The following is a 23631-nucleotide window of genomic DNA, read 5'->3' on the forward strand; positions in this document are numbered from 1 at the left end:
AACAATAAACTCCAAAAAAATTTAACTAATTCTAGAAATCATAAAAACAAAACACGTATCTTTTTTGGTGGGAAATTTGTTAATGCAAACTTGGTAACGCCTGACTGTGGCAGTCTGTTTCCATAGTGTAGCATGTTATGTATGTTATGTGGTATGCATGTAGTATGTTATGTGCGTTGTGTGGTGCTTGGCTGAAATGTGCCTGTGTAAATGCCTGTGTAAATGTATGTTTCCAGTTCATCCAGTGACTCTCAAATTTGATGGTAAGTTACTTTAATGTTCTAACCTCAGCTTATTCTCGCCTGTTCTCAAACAAGCTCAAATATATTAGCAAATCGATAAATTTCAAGGGCATTATAGGTACTTGGTTTGCTTACAAATCAAAATGTTTGGTTAGTTTCCTATTCAGCGGAGTTACGGATTTTGTTACTTACCAACCTACTGTTAAAGTACCACGTAGCTGTTAAAGTAATACAACGTAACTCCGTAACTAAATCTGGAAAAACTCCTAACTCCAATAAAGAATTTTATTAGGTATATTTATACAAAGAAACGATCCTACTGATATTAGAATTATATTTATATTGGTGTTTTTAAAAATGTAAAGTCAGTAGGTCCTACTTTTTCAAGTTTATTTAGTTTTTTGTTGCTCCTGTAAAAACAGGATAATGTGAGTTACGTGGTTTGTTAATTAGGCCGTCGTATTGTTGTAAGTGAAGATGTAGACTTGTTTTTTTTATTTTGAGTATTTTTAAAGAAACATGCATATCGAAACTTATCTAAGCACGTAGTTTTCTTTCTCGCTCCATACATAGAGAAAATAAAGATGATTCCGTTGGAAATAACTTCTTGTGGAGTTGAATTAGTTTTTTTTTTTAACTTCAGCACATTCAAAAAAATCTTTTTTTCAAATATTTTAAAAACAGTCGGTTTACCACTCCTAAAAAATGCATATGTATTACAGCCATTTATTGCGTGTAGAAATAGTATATGCTTTTGACACAAAAGTAGGTAAACTTTTCGATGAATATATTTTGGATTGGTGTTGAGCATTTCCAGGTTAAAAAATATAGTTTTTTCGAGTGGATTTCTAGCAGCGAGTAATACGAGCAAGTCTAAATTTTCACCTACAACAATAGTATTACTTGATAAATTGAGTTGCTCTAAGGCTGTTTCAATTATCATTACGTCAGCATCATTATTAGCTTGTTTTATCAATATATTTTCAGCAGTTAACTTTTCTTTCAGCATTAAAATTAACCGAAATTTGTTGTTTCAAGAAATTTCTGTTGACTGGTAGACACTGTTATGGATTGATCAAATAAAATATAAAAAGATAAAGATGTTGTGAAGTTCTACGACGTTGTTTTGCAGCTTAGATACTTATAATCAACTATTTTCAATGGGAAATAAGCCACAATTTTACCAAAAAATGGTTTTGTTAACGTTTCGAAGCCCAAATCGAGTTTCATTGTCAAAATACAAAATACTACTAAAATAAACAAAAATGTTGTTGCTAAGTAAAAAAAAAATCTTTTAATAATTTATTTATTCTGACTCATTTATATTGTCAATTCAGACGTATGTTATATATTTTAAAGTAGAAGACTTTAAAATGATATCGTCAATATTTATGAGTTGCCTTCCTGAGACGACTTTACTAAAAGATAGTTCATTCGATAACATGAAATCAATCCCAACTCAAGAATATCCGTCACAAAAAAATTATAGCATGTGATCTGTCTTTAAAAAGACAACCAAATGCAACGATGACAGTAAAATTCTCGCGTTAGAGATTCCATAGTAAATCACGAGGGAAAACCAGGAAAAAAACCTCGTGATACTGTTTTTCCGCTATTATTATCAGTATAATCCCCTGTCTCGCTAACTGACTGTAATTGGATTTAATTTATTTATAGTAGGTTTGGCTTCCTCCTCTATTTGTTTTCCATTTTCAGAATTCTTTGCTGGATGGTTATGTTTCGATTAGTTTGTCTGTTTTCATTGTTTCGACACCCTCGATTACTTTGCCTTCGTTCGACAAAGAGGAGAATTATTCATTTGTTTTCTTTTCTCTAGTAAAACCTTTGTCATTATTAGTAGGAGATTTTGTTTTTGGGACTGCTGGTTTTCGCCGGAGCCTGTAGCCTCTGTGCTTTGCTTCTGCATGTTTTTTTTTTGACTTTTTGTCCCTTTTCTAGATTGCTTTTTGGAAACCATAATCTTTGGTTACCCGTTAAAGGCTTGTTCTGAGATTTTCTACTTGTTCTTGATTTGGGTGATTCGTCACAATTCTCTCTGATTGCAGTAACATATTCTGCCACTCGTTTGGCCCTGGAAATTTTTGTTTTATTTAAAGTTGTCTCCATTTGTTCAAATATTCTGTCGTTTGATCTGCTGTTTTCTATATAATCTTTTTAACATTTTTGTCAGATTTTGCAATCGTTTACCGTAAACGTCGTGCATTTTTATTATTGCGTCTCTTATTTATTATATCCTCCTTGCCATCGGTATACATCAACCGTGTTGTTTTCACTAGAATCGGGCGTGCAGTTATAATATTATATTAGTATTAGTATCATATTAAAATCTCTTTATGATGGATTACGAGCGGTTTTGAAATAAAAATACAAATCCTATCTGTCTCAGTATTCGTCAATTTTGGCCGTTAGCGTTAGTGGACCATTTACATTTCAATTTTGAAAATGATCTAAGTCTGAATATGAATATTTTTGTGAAGCTGAATTTAATTTTAATTTGTTGTTACCGTTATTACCGTAATTAAAATTACTTCTGACCTGTGTGGAACCATACTTCTCCTGGATCCCGTGTACCAAAAAAAAAGCTGATTAATAACAAGCTGACAATTTGTTAATAGCTTAACGGTCACCAATATTATTCCTGTCATTTAACATGTTCTTCGTGTTGGACTTATTAAAATGCCTAGTTGGTGATAAATACCAGTCTGATGTTTGCATGAGAGCTTAATGAAATGGTAACAAATCAATTTTTGGAAGTTCTGTCCGACAAAATACATGGAACGTTTTCGTAATCAGATGTTCCAAATTTTTAAGCTGTTCCACAATTGAAACTTTTCCTGTTCCAGTGTTCCCGTACATCAAAGTTTGTCTGACTAGACACCGTTAAGCTATTAACAAATTTTTAGCTTGCTATTAATCAACTTTTTTTGATACGCGGGATCCAGGCCTATACGATTTTATTCAATTAATTATTAGTTTATATTTCTATCTTTTTATAGGTCTTTTAAAGAACAGATACCATAGTTGTCGTCAAGGTTTATCCCGAATTTTAACAGATTGTTCTCGAAGTCTGGGGATAACTGTTCCATATTATCAAGTAGATAAAGTACGGCAAAAATGCAAGTAAGTTCAAATTCAACATTCAAAATTTAAGTTCAAATTATTTCACCAGTAAACTTTTTTCTCTATTATATTGCTGTTTATACAGGGTGTCCAGAAACTCTACCGACAAACGAGGACAGGAGATTCTTCAGATAATTTTAAGATAATTTAACCCAATTCACTTAGTCCCAAAATGCTTCCTAAGGGAGCTAGAGCTCTTTGAAGATGGCGTATTGTAATTAGTTTTTCTTAATTACCTCCAGAACGCTTCTATTCAGAAAAGCGAAAATTGGTATACGGATTTACTTTCCCGAAATAAATCGATTCCATCCATTGCGAATTTCTAGTACCGGTCATAGGCGTCCGTTTTGGGTAGGGCAACGGTTATTTTATCGCAAACTTTTTTATCTTTAACTTTTATGCAATTCTCACACTGGATTATGAAATCATGAAGTATTCTAGTACTAAAAGATACTCTTGTTTTAAATCGGTAGGACACACCGTTTTCTAGAAAAATCGATTTGAAAATTTTTCGCTTTTTAAATAAAAAAAATTAAAAAAAAACTGTTTAGAAAGACGGAAACTGGTACATTTATTTATATTCCAGAGATAAATCGATTTCATTAATTGCGAATTTCTAGTACTGGTCATAGGCTTCCGTTTTGGGTAGGTCAACAGTTATTTCATAGCATAATTTTTTTGTCTTGAATTGTTGAGCATTTTTGACACTAGATTATTAAATTATAAGGTATTCGAGTACTAAAAGTTACTTTTACTTTATTTTGGTAAAATACGTTTTTTGTTGAAAAGTTCTTTCAATTTTTTTTTCAAATTCCAAAAACGAAAAACTTTCAAATCGATTTTTCTAGAAAACGGTGTGTCCTACCGCAAGAGTACCTTTTGGTACTAGAATACCTCACTATTTAATAATCCGGTGTCAAAAATGCACAAAAGTTAAGGACAAAAAAGTTATGCGATAAAATACCCGTTGCTTTACCCAAAACGGACGCTTATGACTGGTACTAGAAATTTGCAATAGATGGAGTCGATTCATCTCTGAAAAGTAAATATGCATACCAATTTTCGTTTTTCTAAATAGAAGCGTTCTGGAGGTATTTAAGAAAAACTAATTTCAAGACGCCATCTTCAAAGAGTTCTAGCTCCCTTAAGAAGCATTTTCGGACTAGGTGAATTGGGTTAAATTGTCGTAAAATTGTCTGAGGGATCTCCTGTCTTCGTTTGTCGGTAGAGTTTCTGGACACCCTGTATATAGTTACAAATTCTAGTAAATCTGAAAAATCAAAAATAAAAATTGACATTGACAAAACAAGTAAAACAAAGAAACATATTTTTTGACTAATAACTAAAAAACTATCATAGGGCAACAAGTATGAAAATATAGGGAAAGAAAAGAATCAAAACCAACATGCTAAGCTGCCGTAAACAATAAAAAAACCGACAGTATAATAATAATATTTCTTAATATAAAGATCAATAAAAATGTTTCTACATATTCCAACAGGATAATTTTAGTTAAAACATTAAAGGAATTGCTTCTTCTTCTTCGTCCTGCTTTCTTAATAAGCTCGCGCCTGTTCCGTCTTCGGATGCCTCCTCATCAGATATCAGTATTCAGTTTCCATCAGTATTTTTGTCCTTGTGGTGTCAGGTCTTGTTTCCGCAGTGTAAGTCATAATTGGCCTAACCACTGTCCTATAGATCTTGGCCTTTATTTCTATCCGTAGATGTGTGTTGCGCCAGATAATGTTTTTAAGACATCCTGCTATTCTGTTGGCTTTGTTTACTTGTTGGACAACTTCCGCTTCTGTGTCTACATAACTGTGCATTAGCACTCCTAGGTAGCTGATACTTCTTTCCTGCTGGATTATTTTGCTGTCCACCTCCAGCTTGCACCTTATTGGATATTTAGAGATTACCATACTTTTTGTTTTATTCGGTGATATTATCACGTTGAACTTTCTTGCTACTATATTAAAGTGATATAAAAATCTCTGAAGGTTATCTTCACTCTCTGCAATAAGTATGGCATCATCTACCTATCATACTATAGAGATAATTTCTTCATCTATTCTGTACCCTATTCTCAGGTTTTTGACTTTATAAATAATTTCATCCATGATGAGAGTAAACAGCAGCGGCTCAATGAGTATCTTTGACGTATGCCTCTTTCCACTGGTATCGGCTGTGTTAGTTTTCTATTAATTCTGGTCTGTATGTTATTCCTGCTGTATATGTTTACGATAGTCTTGATAATATCTGACGGTATGTTTCGTTTATGTAACAGGTGAATTACGTCATTCAGCTCCACACAGTCGAATGCCTTTTGTATATCTATGAAGTAACAGTAAGCCGGGACGTTGTATTCTAGTGATTTTTCCATGACTTGCCTGACGACAAAATCTGCATCGTTACAGGATCGTCCAGATCTAAAGCCTTGTTGTTCATCTGCTAGATCTATTTCGTTAGTAATTTTGGTGGTTATGATTTTTGTGGTCAATTTAAGAGCGGTACTAAGCAGGTTTATTCCTTTATAGTTTTCGGGTACCGTTTTATCACCCTTTTTAAACATAAAAATCGTTGTGCTAGCACGCCAGCTGTTAGGTATTGTATGTCCCGAAAGAATTTTTTGTACAAGTATCCTTAGTTGTTCAGTTAATGAGTTTACACCGTATTTCAGCATTTCGTTTGGAATCTTGGCCGGTCCTGGAGATTTGCGGTTTTTCGGTTTTTCTAACGCTTGTTTAAGACACTAAGAATTTTGAACGTGCGATGGTGAAATATACATAGTGGCTGGAGAATCATATGAAATATTTCTCCCTTCACCGAACGTTTCAAGCGGTGAAGGAAGAAAATATTCCATATCACTGCTCGAGCCACTATGTGAATTTTAACCATTGCACTTTCAAAATTCTTAGTGTGTATTTCGAACCTAACGCATTAGTAATTTCCTCCGTTCTGACGATTACATTTTCGGTTGTTATTTCTGGAGATTCTGGTAAGGTCTGGTCTTCGCCTGTCTTATAAAATTGAGTGAGATAAGCGGTCTAGGTATCGACATCTATTTTGTTGGTTTCTGTCAATTCACATATTTCTTCTCTCTGCGTTCTAATAAATCTCCATATTTGCCTTTTCAGTCCGTAGTAGTCGGCTTCCATTCTTGATGAGAAAACCCGCCAATATTCGTCTTTGGTCTTCTTTACTAATGCTTTAGTTTCGTTTCTTATTCGTTTGTAGTTATTGTAAGTTTCTGTTGTTTGTTTTTATATATACTTTAAGAGGGATTCTCGTTTTTTTTTTTTAATTTTTTTGATTTCTTGTCAAAACCAGAGCGTTATGTTAGGTTTCTTGAGATTTATGTTTACTGTTCTGGTTCCCAACGTTTCACATGCTGTCGAATTCAGATTATCTTCTAGTTTTTTCCATGCTGTTTCTATGTTATCTTCCTCCAAGGTTTAATTTGCTTTTATTTTAGAGGTTATTATTTTCTGATATAGATATCTGATTGATGGTTGCAACATGCTTTCGATGTTTATCGGTTGTGTTTTCTCAACTGTTTGCAATATTCTTGTTTTCCATCGGTCCATTCGTATTTTGCAGATAAGCAGACTATGGTCACTTCCCACATTCGCTGAATTCGGGGTTACCACATTTAATATTTGGGAAGGATGTATGTTCTTATTTGTTGTTATGTAGTCTATAGTTGACTTCTGACCCCTCGTATTGTGAAATGTGTATTTATGTTGTGTCTTGTGAGATAAGTAGGTGTTATTGATGCGCAATTTATTGTATGTGCAGAAATTGATCATTGACTCATTATTATCACTTAACACGTTTTCATTATATCTCTGTTTAATGCCTGGTATGATGTTCTTCCTAATTCGGGCATTAAAATCTCCCATCAACAAGATACTTTCATTATTTGGGATGGCTGTAGAGGGTTTCTTGCAGTTTCTCATAGATTGCTTCTTTTTTCGCCTTTGGCTTACAGTCTTCTGGATTATATAAACATACTATATGCAATTCTTTATGGTCCTTTGTTAGTTATAAGGTTTTAAGTGTAATATTGTTTCTGAGACGTAATGACAATTCTCAACATTGTTTTTGACTTTTTGATGATTAAAGAAGAAAAAATTGCTCAAACGAAACTTGCTCTAAAAAATATACCTAGCTAAAAATGTCAAATTTGCAGATAGGACAATGAAAGTTGTATTGACAATAAAAGGCAATCAATAGTTGTATTTATTATATTATTTACTGGAACTGAAATTCGGAGCTGATTTTTCAGTTCCAAAGAAAGCCATTCGGTACACTTTTTGGCACAAAATAAGTTCTGAAAAAAGCAAGTGAAGAAGTTTAAACAAAAAAGAATATTTGATCTATTATTAGCATTAAACGGGTAAGTATGTTAAAAGCGCAGCAACGACAAAATATTGATTTAAGACGCCGAGTGTGTACCGAAACATATCGAATATTAAAAAAGAAAAAGCTTATATTATGAAAAATATATTTATCTACTAAGCGGGCCATACTAAGAGATAAAATAGTTATTTTTGAAACAGTTCGTGAAGTATGCTTTTTGCGAGCGCACGCGATGTTTAGACCACGAGCGACACCGGAGCGAATGCTATATATCGCATAAGTTTGCAAAAATTACTTCACTCACAGTTTCATACAATATTTTATCTACGATAAACAAATAAAAAAACTGTAACTCTTCGTCACTGAAATTCATTTCTATTCTACAATTTTTAGAACTTTGACATTTAAAAATTCTAAGTTCTTTCAAACCAGAAAACTGTCAAAACTTTTGTTGTAATTTATTGCTCACATGTAATCACCATGACAACGCGAAACTTAAGGATATTTGATTATATGAATGTGTGCCAAAAACAGTGAGGAAATAAATCCCATTTAAAATACATTGTTACTTCACGCACTAAAACTTATACATAATATGAGATAGAGTAGATAAATAAATTTTTAAGAGAAACAACTAGACCACAATGAAATCATTTCTGTAACTAATATAAATACTGCACATATTTTTTTGACATCTTTAACATTTTTAACATAATTAAATATTGTAAAATAATAGTTTTACTTGAAACTTATTAATATTACGCTAAATTATAAACCGATTTTTTATTCATTTTCTTTTTCAGTAAAATAGGGACAATGGAATCATGTGTAACAAGCAAGCTAGAACGAAATTGCATGAGGAATGCCACAGAATTAGCAAAACCCCTATTTCATATTGTTAAAACAAATTTATGCAGCAATAACTAAAATGTCATTGTTTAAACTTTCCTCTTTCCAAAAGGAATGGGGAAAGTAATTAAAAGTACTAAAAGTTAATTCATAAATACTTTGTGTGTAGTTAATCTATAATAACCTAAAAATATTAGTTTTGTATGTATTTCTAAAAAAATTAAATTATCTTCTAACTTCTGTCGTTTGATTTGTAAGGTTGTTATTCCACCAGAGTACTTTCCTGCTGGAATACCTCACGTTCTGCGGACAATGTCGTTAAACTTTGACATGATAACCTCTTGAAATTGTGTTTGAAATATTTGCGATAATTGCATTGAAAAATGTAATTATCTGAACAGCCCGTGGAATATTAATACTGGGTCATTAAAAGAATTAATAACATTAGGTATGTCGAACATACAGTCATAATAGCCGACAATTTGGAAGACTTAGAAAGAATAATAAACAAAATAATAATATATAATGGAGATTATGGACTCTCTATTAACATCAAAAAGATCAGATATATGAAAATTAGCTAGAACAAATATTAACGGTGGGCGGCCAGCAGATTCAGAGAGTAACAAATATACTTACTTGGGAACGGTAATTAAAGAAAATAACGATTATACTACAGAAATAAGAGTGATAATTTAAAAAGCACTTGCCAACTTCATAAAAATGAAAAAGATTTTCTGCAGCACAGAGATTTGACATTGACCCTCAGAGTAAGACTAACTAAAGTTAGTGTGTTTTACTATGGAGCTGAATCATGGACATTAACCTTTAACTACACGCGCTGGCGTATTTGTACGCCAGATATAAGAATTCTACTGCAAATGTATTTAAAAATTTAATTTTTGACTTTGTTTATCTCTCTTAGCTATCACTGGAATGTGCTTTACAATTTGGTTTTAGTTTCGTTATAATCGGCGTTCTGGGAAGATCGTAATTTACAGTTTATTATTTTTTGTTTCCGGTGGTGGACAATATACACCACGATTATATTAATATAAGTAGTAATATAAGTACATATTTCAATTGTTTTTTAGTCATTATGGCACAAAATATATTTTCTTTATAAACAATACTTTTTCTCCTGTAAAAAATCACATTTCAAAAAATTTTTTATTAGTAATTTTATTTATCATGGAATCCAGTTATTCCATGATTCCCGTTATAAATCCCAATTGGCTTACCAGAAGGAACTCCAAGTATTCACTGTTGCCGAATAAGGTTTATAACATATCAAGTGTATTTTTTCAAAGAAAAAATAAACAAATCCGCTGTTTTTAAGTATAATTATTTGTGGCGTATAAAGTACGCCACGCGTGTAGTTATGTTATAACTTGATGCGCGGGTAGTTAAAGGTTAAATCGAAATGCAATAAATCGACTTAACGCGTTTGAAATGTGGACATACTCGTACTGTGGATATTCAGAAGAGTGTTAAGGATTTCATGGGTAGATAGAGTCACTAATATAGAAGTGTTAAGGAGAATATGCAGAGACAGGAAAATATAATTAAAAGACAATCGTATTCCAGAGACTACATGCGATACTATTGGCAGCGAAGTGGAACGGCGGATTTATAACCAGGATGTATTTTTGGACCCCTTGCAATAAATGAATGTAGTAAAAAGGTTCTTTTTTTTGGAATATGCCTGATTAAAAATTACTGAGTTGATATGTTATTCTTCGCAACCCAAGAAACCCTTAGCGCATCCTTTCTGTTGAGGCTCTATGATATCGTTTAGAACATAGTGTGTGTAGGTACACCGGGCTTCACAGGATGTAACTATTATGCAAAGTTGGAAGACAAGTAATTGGGTGAAATTTGGCTAAATCTTGACATGATAACCTCTTGGAATTGCGGAATTGTAAAATACAATTATTTGAACATCCTGTGGAATATCAATACCGGATGATTAAAAGAAACAATCTTATCCCAGATATTAAACGCGATACTGTTAGAAGAGAAGTCGATCAGGAGATTTATAACCAGGAGGTATTTCTAGATAAGTCCTCAATGAACTACTTCAGCAGATTCCTGAGCCTGTATGTATTGATGTGATCTTGATTATTGATATGAGATAATATTCTTATATGTTACTTAATTTAATCAATGTATTAATACTAATCCAATTAATTAACCAGATCACATATCAATATGTTTTCAATCTCAGGGCGAATTATAAATTAATTACTTACTTCCGTGGCTTCTAAATATTTCTTAATGGTTCCTAATCGGGATAGAAAAGAAAAGAGTAAAAAAAATACACATATGGGTTACAATTATAATCAAAATATTTTTTATTTTATTTAAAAGGCAATCAATGCTTAATATTTGCTATTTCTTATTATTCTTAAACATAACATTTACATATGGGAATCTTATTTCCTTTTGGTTTTCAATTGAAAGTTTTTATTAACATTTAACTATTAGGAGTTATTAGGAACAACTCTATTTAAGTTTGATGAAGCTTTTCTGATATTATTGATTATGTTATTCAATTTTTTATGTGGAATTTAATACGAAAAACCCATACATTCATGTCCAAACAAATGAGACTGACCCTTTCCTGGTGAACTGAAAATGTCCTCACACAAAACCCTTTCCTGCTATCCTTGGCTGCGATCAAATCTCGTCCTGGCTTCCAGTGATGTTCTCCTTTGAAAAACTAGCTCGAATAGCTCTCGTTCCTGCTTTTGTCGTGATGCTGTGTTCTACCTTTTTCGAAACTGCTATCAGCTACCGGGACACTCTGGGCTCAAGGAGGTTCTTTTACTCTCGACTTGGCCTACTTCTCGTTCCACGATAGATACTCCACACTCACGGAACTACACCGGCTTTCTCACTCCTCGAACACTACCGTCTACTACTCGACTTCACTTCTCGACAGCTCAAAACATTCTGCTCTCACTTTGTCATCCATTCCCCTACTTTCTAAATATCCCTTCCAGATTCACAAATCAATCGTCCACCACCAACTCTCATTCGTAATATTCCTCAAAACCAATTTTTAATCTTTCTAAATATGCTTAATGGATTTCAAAAGAAAATATTTAATTCCCATTCTAAAATACTTTCTAACTATTTACAAATTTTAATGACCTATTCTCTCTTTCAAATGAGTCTTATTTAGCATAGGCTAATGATCGAAACCTTCCGCGAAAAACGATAATGAACTATCATCTATTTCACTGAGTTTTATTTAGCATAGGCTAATGATCGACCTTCCGAGAAGAACCGATAATGGTACGCGTCATTCACTTTGTTTATTCTAAGCACATTGTTCCGAGTTTCGTACGCTTATTCTAATCACTTCTTAAAATTACATATAACAATTTGTTGTATACAGGTTGTTTTAAATTTATATGCCCGTGGTTGAGAAAATTGAAAATATTTGATATTGAATTGAATTTTGTTTATAATTATCAAAATTTAATTTTCATATCAAATAGAAATATAACAAATCCCCGCCTTGTATTCGATAAAATTTATCTGCATTTTTAAATAAATTTTCTCGAGGCAAAACCAACTCCCTGTATATTTCCTTACTTTAATCTACGTCTTATATCCTAACTTACTATCTACTTCAGGTAATTCTGTCTTTTATTCGTGATATTTGTATACATCGTGAATATTATAAATTCCTCGGATCTTTTCCGAGTTCCTGTGCCTCAACTCATAACTATTTATCCCATTTTCATTATTCACGATGTACGGGCCTTCGAAAACAGGCATCAACTTTGCGCAAATGCCCCCAGGAAGATTTGATACTCGTAATGCCCTCACGAGTACTTTTTCACCCTTTTGGAAAGTCACTGGTCTTCTTTTTCTATTTTGTTCCTGTCTTTGGATATATTTTTCGTTGCTTCGCCGTAATCTTCTCTGTACGGTTTCAATCACCTGTTGATATTCTTTTGGCTCTTGGTCTTCCCATGGCCTTATCGGCAATACACCCTTCATGATGTATTCTGGGGTCTCTTTTGTTACTGTGCTCGGAATTGTATTTAGATACCTTTCTATTTCCGCCATTTTCCTGTCCCAGTGGCGATGTTGACCATCTGTTGCAATGCGAAGAAATTTCGTCACTTCCTGTATGAATCGTTCCGAAGGATTACTCTGTGGATGCCTGATGCTGACAAAATTTGTCTCTATTCCTCGTTCTCGAAGTTGTCCCTTGAAACGATCATTTCGGAAATACGTTGCATTGTCCAGTAGGATCTTTTTTGGTGTTCCTACTATGGCTATAAAATTGTCGATTTTTCTTAATATTTCCTCCCCCTTTGTGGTGCGGCAACTATATAATTTTACGTATTTTGAAAACACATCCACCATTACCAGAATATGTTTGTTCCTTTTAGTGGTCATAATTAGATCGCTTAACATATCTATTGCTACAATGTCTAGTTTGTTTCGGGCTTCAATATTTTTGGCAACATTTTCGTTTTTGAAATTCCGACTCTTATATTTTTGACATACATCGCACTTCTGGGTAATTTCCTTTGCAATGCGGTAATCCTGTCGGCTGATGTAATTTTCCCTAAAAACGAGCCAAACTTTTCTGCTACCGATATGCCCATTGTCCTCATGTAATTTCTTTATTATCTTTTCGGCCAATGTCTGTGTCACTAAATATAGTTCCTTTCAGTCTATTCTCTTAAAATATATGTCATTTTCTACTTCCGCTCTTCTTTTCTCTCTTTCCTCTAGGTCTTCTTGGTTTGTCCTTATCTCATTTAACGAATATATCCCTTCTTCTTGTATTAATCTATTTAGTCCCACCTGTAGAGTAATTGTTTCCTTTTTTCCCGTGTCCTCATCCCGTGTTAGAGCGTAGGCTATTATGTTGTCTTTTCCTTTTATATATCGGAACTCAAAATCATACTCCTGTAATAATAGAATACCTCTATGTATTCTATTATTTACTAATCTATTCTTCATGATATGTACTAAAGCTGCATGGTCTGTTTCGATTGTGAATTTTGCTCCCAATAAGTAAAACCTCAATTTGTTCACGCAATATAGTACACTGGCAAACTCCAATTCTGTAACACTATATTTTCTCTCATGTGTTTTAGTCACTCGCGATATAAAACATATCGGCACTTCTTGGTCGTTTTGTATTTGAGACAGAACTCCTGCAAATTTTTGTATGGACGCATCAGTTCGGAGTATAAAAGGTAAATTGTAAATGGGGTGGTATATTTTCGTTCCTTTTGCGAATTCTCGTTTTAATGTTTCGAAAGCTTCCTCCTGTTCTTCTTTCCAATTCCATTTTATTCCTTTTTTAAGCAACTTTATCAGAGGGATTTCCTTTTGGCTCAAATCGGGAATCAGTTTTTTAAAATAATTAATCGTGCCAAGAAAACCTCTCAATGTTTTCAAATTCGTTGGTCTTGGGTATTCATCTATGAGCTTGACTCTGTCTTCGGATAATCTTACTGTTTTGGTGTCCAATTGAAAACCCAAATAAATGACTTCTTTTTGAAAAAATTGACATTTTTCAATGTTTAATTTCAATCCCGCTGTGTCCAATTCTTCCAGAATTATTTCTATGTGTTTCAGATGACTCTGAGTATCTTGTGAAAAAATTAATAAATCATCGATATAATGAACTATGAAATCTTCGTGGCGATTCAAAATGGTATGTAGAGCTCGGACGAGTGCAGCACAAGCACTCTGCAATCCAAACGGCACTACCTTAAACCGGTAGACAATACCATCAATAGAAAAAGCGGTGTAGTTTCTACACTTTTCAGCTAACGGTATCAACCAAAAACTGTGTTTTAAGTCAATTTTCGAAAATATGTGTGACCCGGTGATTCTTCCAAAAATGGCCTCGATGTTTAGAGGTGATTCATATTGTGATACAGTGTGCTGGTTGATATTCCTGGCATCTAAACATAATCTCAATTCTCCACTGCTTTTCTTTACTATCACAATCGGGTTAACATACGGTGAATCACATCTTTCGATGATTTGATCTTCCAACATTTTATTTATTTCTTCTTTCACCTCTTGTCGATACTTGTATGGAATCGGGTAAGTCTTTGATCGAAAATTTCCCAAGTTTTTCACCTCAAATGAATGTTCGTACTTTTTAGCCACTCTGTTTTCCTCATTGATCAAATTTTCGTAGTTTCTTAACATCAACCGCAATTCTTTTTCTTTCCCTTCTCCACATATCAATTTTCTGTCTTTTTTCTCAGATTCTTTACACATGTTTACCGTGCATTCTGCATCCTCGTTTGCATATACCTCCTCTTCAAATACCACTGTTTCAATCATATTCTTTTCACTTTCATTTTTTAGCTTTATTTCTTCTTCTCCTGAGCCCGTCTCTTCTTTTGAGGAATCCCAGGTTTCCTTTGTTTCTGATACTCTCAAATTTTCTTCTTCTGGGCTCAACTCTTCTTTTGAGGAGCCACAGGTTTCATTTTCTTTTATCTTTTTCTGACCTTTTCTCCTTTTTCTTCTTTGTCCTTGCTTCGCTGCCAAATTCATTTCCACTGTTTGTTCTTTACCTGATTCGTCCGTATTTTGTTTCTCATGTTCCTTGTCCTGTTCTTTTTCTTTTTCTTCTGTTAGTTTCATTGTATTATTTTTAAAATCTATCACTACATGTTTTTCTGCCAATTCGTCCACTCCTACTATCATGTCATGTGACATGTTTGGCATTATTACACATTGTAGTGCATACATATTCTTGCCCAGTCGTACCATTACTCGTATGCCTTCATTTATAGTTGCCAATGTCCGTTTGTTTGCGCCCACTAAATTTACCCTAGGTATTTTATAAATTAAATTTGTTAAGTTAACTTCTTCTATTAGTTTTCTGTTGACCAATGTTATTTCAGATCCAGTGTCTATCATAATTTTAATTGGTTTCTCGTTGATAAATCCATCCACAAATTTTAAATTAACTCCATTTTTCTTTTCGTTGTTTCCTGCCAATTTAATAAACTCCTTGGGGTGACAAAAGATTCCTGTTTGATTTTTGGTTTTGTTTCCTCCATTTTTTGATCCACTTTATCCATTTTCTTTGATGTTTCTTCCTGATTTTTATCCATTGTCCTTTTTGCTTCATCCATTGCTAGTTTTGTTTCCTCCTGATTTTTATCCATTGTCCTTTTTGCTTCATCCATTTTTTGTGACTGGAGTTGCATCAGTTGTAATAGTTTATCTATTCCTGATAATTCTTGCTGTTCTGATGCCATGATTGTCTTGTCTAAAATATCTTCTTGGTCTGAATGTTCTTTTTGTTTTTTGTTGTCCTTGCTTTGGCTTCTTGTCACAGACATTTGTTTTCAAGAAGTACTGTCCCCGCCAAATATGAAATTTTACTAGTATGTTACCAAGACGACTTTTTCTCACCCAAATATTATAAATTGTCAATAAATATATCAAATGTAAATATCGTAAAAATAAAATATTAAATCAGTTATGTAAAATTTGTACCTAAAGAGATCTAAAATTTTATGTTATCAAATGTAAGTATCTCACTTTTTACCACAGGCATATAAATTTTCAAATACCGGCTTTACTCTTTCTATCCTTCAAATTTGCCACTAGAAATACTTTACAATGCTTTCCACGTTGGACGACAGTTGATGTGATCTTGATTATTGATATGAGATAATATTCTTATATGTTACTTAATTTAATCAATGTATTAATACTAATCCAATTAATTAACCAGATCACATATCAATATGTTTTCAATCTCAGGGCGAATTATAAATTAATTACTTACTTCCGTGGCTTCTAAATATTTCTTAATGGTTCCTAATCGGGATAGAAAAGAAAAGAGTAAAAAAAATACACATATGGGTTACAATTATAATCAAAATATTTTTTATTTTATTTAAAAGGCAATCAATGCTTAATATTTGCTATTTCTTATTATTCTTAAACATAACATTTACAAATGGGAATCTTATTTCCTTTTGGTTTTCAATTGACAGTTTTTATTAACATTTAACTATTAGGAGTTATTAGGAACAACTCTATTTAAGTTTGATGAAGCTTTTCTGATATTATTGATTATGTTATTCAATTTTTTATGTGGAATTTAATACGAAAAACCCATACATTCATGTCCAAACAAATGAGACTGACCTTTTCCTGGTGAACTGAAAATGTCCTCACACAAAACCCTTTCCTGCTATCCTTGGCTGCGATCAAATCTCGTCCTGGCTTCCAGTGATGTTCTCCTTTGAAAAACTAGCTCGAATAGCTCTCGTTCCTGCTTTTGTCGTGATGCTGTGTTCTACCTTTTTCGAAACTGCTATCAGCTACCGGGACACTCTGGGCTCAAGGAGGTTCTTTTACTCTCGACCTGGCCTACTTCTCGTTCCACGATAGATACTCCACACTCACGGAACTACACCGGCTTTCTCACTCCTCGAACACTACCGTCTACTACTCGACTTCACTTGTCGACAGCTCAAAACATTCTGCTCTCACTTTGTCATCCATTCCCCCTTTCTAAATATCCCTTCCAGATTCACAAATCAATCTTCCACCACCAACTCTCATTCGTAATATTCCTCAAAACCAATTTTTAATCTTTCTAAATATGCTTAATTTTTTTTTTTTTTTTTTTTTGGGAGGTGAGAATCTTCAAAATACCGTCTGGGAAGGTGTCCCAGGTGTGTCGGATTCGATCCGTCACGCTTCACCGTGCCGAACCGCCTACCGACTAAACTCACCTCCTCTTCCTCCAGCCGACAGGTCTGGAACCGCTCTTGGCGAGCATGTCTGACTCGTCGACCTTACTCATAACTCCCCCCGGGCACCCTCTGCGTGCACTCCGTAGATTAAGCGGCCACCCAGCCGCCCCGTCCCGCACACACCCCGCACAAAGACCGGTCGGTGAAGACGACCGTCCCGTGCAGACCATGTGCGGGTGGGGCGACCGGGGTGCCCCCAATCAAACATGAACTAGCAAAAGGATACCAGTCGACAGTTACGAGCAACTCCAAACATTCGTGCTTTCATCAATTCGCACTCACACTCATACCCATTCATTCTACAGTTAACAGGAAGCAGTCAGTGAGGTTGGGTGTAAAAATCCTCCCCCACTACCTGATACAAAACAAAAAACAGACTAAAACAAGACAAAACAGAAAGTAAACAAAACAATACAAAGGCGGTCAGCATGGGTTAGATGTAAAAGGTCCTCCCCCTGCTGACTACCGCTTACAACACGCAACACATTTGAGTAATAAAATTGATTTAAAATGATAAATATTGTATAAATAAGATTGAAGAAGTAAATAAGAAGATAAAACAAGATAAAATAAATAAATAAGTAAAACTAGTTAAAATAAGACAGACAGCGCAGGTTGGATGTAAAGGATCCTCCCCCCACTGGCTGCCATCTGCGACACAAAAATAAAAACGTTAAAAAAATAAATAAATAGACGGTCATCCCGCTTGCAGTCGCCTCTCTTTCTCCTCTTTGTGCTTCATTGTCTTCGTGACAAAAGCAATGATCAGGTCGAAGTCTCTCTTGCTATTGATAGCTTTATCAATTAGCTCGTGAGGCTCGCCTAGAGGGGATCCCAGTCCCAGCTGCAGCTCGGTACGTCCCGCCTGGTATGCAGGGCACACGAAGACGACATGCTGCGCGTCATCCACTACTCCACACTCAGGGCATAGATCGTCCATGGTTTTCCCTATACGATGAGTAAACTTCCTGAACGATCCATGTCCCGTCAAAAATTGTGTGAAATAGTAGCCGACGCGCCGATGCCGGCACTCGTACCACCTCACCACATCTGGAATCAGGGATCTCGTCCAGGCCGCCTTCTCGACTTCGGCTGCCCATTCCCTCTGCCACATCTCTAGACTTCTTTTCCTTTCTTGTGGACCTGAACCTATTGCCCCGTTGCCCCTCTGGTACATTCGGACTCTTTCTCTGGCCAGGATGTGCACCGGTACAGACCCAGCCACCACCTGTAAGGCAATGGTTGATACGGTTCTATACGCGCTGCACACCCTGATCAGAGGTTTCCTTTGTGTCCTAAGAAGCACGTCTTTATACTTTTTCATTCGAAGGACCTCGTGCCACACTGGGGCTCCGTATAAAACTATGGATAAGATGGATTGTGCCATCACTATTCTCTTCTGGGATCCAGGACCCCCTATATTTGGCATAAATTTATTTAGTATAGAGGTCCTTTCTTCTGCCTTCCGACATGCTTCTTGTACGTGTTGTCCGAATTTAAGCTTGTCGTCGAAAATAATTCCGAGGTACTTAACCGTCTTTTGGGGTCTTATTACAGAGCCTTTATATCCAAATATTATGTCATCTCTCTTTCTTGGTCCCCTCAAGATAATGGATTCTGTCTTCTCTACTGCTAACTTTAGATCATTTCTCTCTATCCAATCTGCGGTCTTCTGTATTGCTTCGTTTACTTTTTGTATTATTCCCCTATTCATGTCGTCTTCGACCAGTAATGCTAGGTCGTCCGCGTATGCAATCGCTCTCACTCCTCTCTGCCTGTTTACTTCTAGTACCCCGTTGTATAGTATATTCCAAAGTAAGGGTCCCAGGACTGACCCCTGGGGTACACCCGCGGTCATTTCTTTCTTCTTTTTCTTCGATATGCATACGGTTCTTTCAGATAGGTAGTCCTTTATTATGTTGGACACATACTCTGGAGCCCCAAATTCGACTATTCGGTCTACTATGTGACCCCAGTTTGCTGAATTAAAAGCATTTTTTATGTCCAACAGAACAAGGACCACCCATCTTTTTTTACTTGCTTTAGCCGCGTCCCTTATCCAGGTCGCGGCATCGACTGTCGATTTACCTTTTCGAAATCCATATTGTTGATTTGATAGCACTCTTTGATCTTCCAACACGCCCTCCAGCCTCTTCTTGATAAGCCCTTCGTAGAACTTACCAAGGCAGTCCAGAAGGCATATTGGCCGATAAGAGGCTGCTGAATCGGGGGGTTTCCCAGGCTTTAGGAGTAGAACTAAGTTCGCTTCCTTTAAGTCCCTGGGAAACTCTTGCTTCTGCAGTAGGTCGTTGTATATTCTTCTGATCAAACCTGGTTTCTCCGTTGCTATTATTTTTATTGCCTCTGGTGGCAGCCCGTCAGGGCCGGGAGCTTTCCCTGTCTTCATCTCCTGACCAGCTATTCTAACTTCCTCTTCCGTGAACTCCTCTACCATCGTTGGAAATATCTTAATGAAATTTTGATGATCCTTGGTAGGAAAGAGGAGCTCAGCTGATTCCATCCGCTGGTCTTCGTCGAGTCTATATGGGGCGATTATTTTCAGCGTCTTCATAGTGATCTTGTACGCATCGCCCCATATATCTTCGTCCAATGCTTTTATCAGGGTCTGCCACTTTTCTTTTTTCTCTTGTTTTATTTTTTTATTTAAAGTTTTCTTTAGATCTTTATATATTTCCTTGAGCTCGAGGCTGCCCTGGCTTCTCGTATAATTCCTTCGAGCTCTGAGGCATCTCTCCCGTAGACCTTCTATCTCATCCGTCCACCAGTAGGGGGATTTTTTATTATCTTTTCTCTTCACGGTGGCCAAATTTGCTGCACTTTGCAGTGCTCTTCTCAGTTGGCCAAGGTCAGAAATCTCTTGTTCATTAATTTTCCTGACCTCCGATAGGTACTTGGTTTTGTTAAAATAAATCTCCGTGTGTCCTATCGGCCGCCTTATTCCCCCTTTAACCTTTATTTCGTATTGTATATACCGGTGGTAGGTGAATAACTGATCGTCAAGGACATCCCAGCCGTGCACTCTCCTGGATAGCCCTTCACTCGCGAACGTAATATCAATGTGTGTTCGGCTGACCCCCCTTACGAATGTTGGTTTGTTATTGTTTAATACTTGGAGGCCAGCCTGGGCTATCCATTCATTCCATATTTCCCCCTTTCTGTCGTTTATGGGGGCACCCCACAATCTCGATTTCGCGTTAATGTCCCCGGCGATCATCACTTCTTTTTCGTTCGTGGCGGCGCTCATTATTTCATCTACAATTGCTTTGTATCTTATCATAGGGATATTTGGGGACACGTAGCATGCCAGCAGGCTGAAATCCCTCAGTTTGATGAGGATATGATTTCCTCCCCTGACAATACCACGCACCCCCAAACCCCTATTTCTAAAGAGCACCGCCACATTCTTCCCATTATCCTGGACCCAACCACCGGCTGATGTTATTTTTTTGTTCGGTTCCGGGACGATGAGCAAGTCTATTTCTAGCTTGCAGGCTTTTGCGTGGACAAGGTCGTGTGCTCGGCGTGCCCTGCCCACGTTCACCTGCAATATCCGTATACCAGGTTGATCCTTGAGGTCCACTTTGGTTCAGTTCCCAGAGGTCGTTTCTGCGTCGGACTCACGTCTTTCGAAAAAATTAAAAAGCATAAAAGCTAAAACAAATAAATTAATTAATATAAATAAAATAAATAGATACGGTATATAGATAAAATATGTAAAAGTAAAAGAATTCAATAAATAAAAGCGGTTTAGTAAAATTGAAATAATAGAGTAAAATAGAATAAATAAAATAAATAAAATAGATAAAATAAATTTTAAAGATATAAAATAACACCTAGGTGGGCTGTATATGGGCCCACCTTCGTTTTCCAGGGAGTCTATTTTATGTTTGGTCAGTTCGTTTTAGGGGTTCCCCTCTCCTCCCCTACCGTATACAAGGGCTCGGTACGACGGACAGGCCATCCTGTCCATCCTATGCCCTTCTTCTTTGCATACCGAGCAGTACGGTTTATTACCGCAGCTTGCAACGGTATGTCCCGTTTGGAGACAATTATAGCAGCACGCCGCCCTGCTCTCTTCCTTGCATTCGTAAGTGTTGTGCCCGAACTTTAGGCACTTAAAACACCTAACTGGGTTGTGTCTCTCCATTATTGGACACACAACCCACCCTATTTTTATTGAGCCGTACCTCCTCAGCTCTTCCGCTATGGAGGGACGTACGGCTATCGTAGCTACCTGCTCCCCATATCTGTTTGTTCGTAGAACCTTGACTTCTATCTCTCTCTCAGGAACGCCTGTATAGCTCTTTATCATTTTCTTTAGAGTTTCCTCACCAACCCCAGGGTCCAACCGCGTAATCGTGAAGAAAGTCTCTTTTCTTCTGATTGCCGTGTCCATCCCGTTCATTTTGCTGTCCAGTTCAGCCCTCAACTTCTCAGCAGCCCCTCTTCCCTTTAACTTTACAAGGAGATCTCCCCCATTCGTTCTTTTTAACTTCTCCACTTGTAGACCGATTTTTCCAATGTCGATTTTTTCTCTCATTTCGCTAAGAACTTCGTTATATTTTTTCCCCCCCATCTTTATAAGGAGGGCTTCTTCTTGTTCTGACTTCTTCTCTACCTCGAGTTCCTTCCCTCTTACTATCATCTCCCATGAGATACTTTCCCTCCGACCCACATATTCGAGGGCTTTCCTTATGATCTCCTTGTTAAGGTCGTTACCGGCTACGACCCGTACAACCTTTGGTGTTTCATCCATCTCTTTCTTAATTTTAGTTATAGCCTTTTCTGCTAGGTCGTATATATCGCCACCACTTTCTTTTTCTATTCCAGCGACAAACGTGTACCAAATTGTTTTTTTATTTTCTTTCCTCCTAAAGTTCTCAAGGAATTTGATTTCTCCCTCGTTCACTTCCTCTAGTGTTTCTGCCAGATCCTCTCCCACGTCCTTTATTATATTTTCTACCCCTTTGTCCTTCGCATCCTTTTTTGTTACTATCAGACATGTTTTCTTCTCGACCGTTTCTCGTAACCCCCCTTGTTCCCAATTTGTCTTTATATATGCTTTCTCCTCCCATTTGCTATTACATATACTCATGAAGGTTTTTTCCTCCCCCCATGTTTAGAGCCCTTTTAATTTTTTTCTTGCTCTTCTCTCTGTCTTTCTTGTTCCACTTTTAGCTTACAGTGATCGCATTTTACTTCTTGTTGTGTTTTTTCGGCTATACTGTCGTCTTCTTTTTTGTTGTTAGTGGATTTTATGACCCCTAACAGTTTTTTTAATTCCGTATCCATCTCCACCTTTTCCCCCTTTTTTTCGCTTAGGTTAGTAAATATCTCTATTAGTTTTATATTTAACTCTTCGAGTTTCCTGTTTATTTTTTGTTGTTTGGTTTCGTTAGGAAACTTAATACTCTCTTCCAGTCTCTCCCTCTTCAGATCATTTATTCTCTCTAGACTGTCCCCTTTCCTTTTCTTCTTATTCATGGTTTCATCATTAAGCAAGAAAGAGGCTAACACCCTCTCCTGAATATTTTGCCATCCTTTTTCTATTTTTTCCACTTCCTCTTGTGATCTTTCCTCCCCTATCTCATCGTCATCATTTTCACTGCTTTCCAGCATTTCATCCCCTACTAGTGTCGACTGTTTTGGGGCAGTCGACCTGTTCATCTTCTGTTTCTTTTTATGTGAGTTTATGAGCTCCCTCTCAAAACTGTTCATTCCTTCTTCCCATTTCAAGTCGTCAGGCGACTGTTTTTTCCTATTTTCATTTTCCATATCCGTTCCATTGTCCGTGTCTCGCCGATGGTCGTCTTCACTCACCCCCGTCTGTTCAGAATTGTGTTTATTGGTACTCATATAAATTCCCACGAGTTGGGACGTACTATACGTCTGGCGCGGCAGTGCGCCCTTACCACGCCAAGGCTTGGTTACTTCGGGAGGTCGCCAGGTATCCCGAAGGGATCGTTTGTGATGCTCTAACCCTCGCATCTCTCATATCTTTGGCACGATGCCTTCCACCGTGATAGTGGGGATTGTTTTATTGAGGTTTACTCCTCTAGGCTTTTTTTCACGGTTGCCTCCGGACGCAGTGGCAGTTTGTATTCACAGGCTACCTGGAGTTTCCGCGTAACTGCTGCCTCCCCTGTTACGCGGGATTTGGAATGGATGTGTGGTCGGGTAAGACATGACGGCTACTCGTAGTGGGTATGTCGAAGAAGTTTTCGAATAGAAATTTG

General features: G+C 36.3%; 3 protein-coding genes across 3 annotated transcripts in view; 1 reads left to right on the forward strand and 2 right to left on the reverse strand.

Annotated features, from left to right (window-relative positions):
- LOC114333981 (uncharacterized) overlaps positions 1 to 8828 on the forward strand; it is a 34766-nt gene extending 25938 nt beyond the window's left edge. The window contains exons 4-5 of the mRNA XM_028283984.2: positions 3260 to 3383; positions 8546 to 8828. Coding sequence (XP_028139785.2) covers positions 3260 to 3383; positions 8546 to 8669 — 248 coding nt within the window. The 3' untranslated portion in view covers positions 8670 to 8828. The remainder of the gene's footprint in view (positions 1 to 3259; positions 3384 to 8545) is intronic.
- Positions 8829 to 21296: 12468 nt separating this feature from the next.
- Positions 21297 to 22490, reverse strand: LOC126883701 (uncharacterized). Its single transcript, XM_050649362.1, has one exon. The coding sequence runs from the start codon at positions 22488 to 22490 to the stop codon at positions 21297 to 21299; it is 1194 nt and encodes a 397-aa protein (XP_050505319.1).
- A 35-nt stretch (positions 22491 to 22525) lies between these two features.
- On the reverse strand, positions 22526 to 23251 carry LOC126883702 (arginine and glutamate-rich protein 1-like). Its single transcript, XM_050649363.1, has one exon. It carries the CDS (start codon positions 23249 to 23251, stop codon positions 22526 to 22528), a length of 726 nt encoding a protein of 241 aa, XP_050505320.1.
- Between the last annotated feature and the right edge of the window lie 380 nt (positions 23252 to 23631).

This window comes from Diabrotica virgifera, chromosome 4 (genome assembly GCF_917563875.1).
Source record: "Diabrotica virgifera virgifera chromosome 4, PGI_DIABVI_V3a".
Taxonomy (NCBI): domain Eukaryota; kingdom Metazoa; phylum Arthropoda; class Insecta; order Coleoptera; family Chrysomelidae; genus Diabrotica; species Diabrotica virgifera.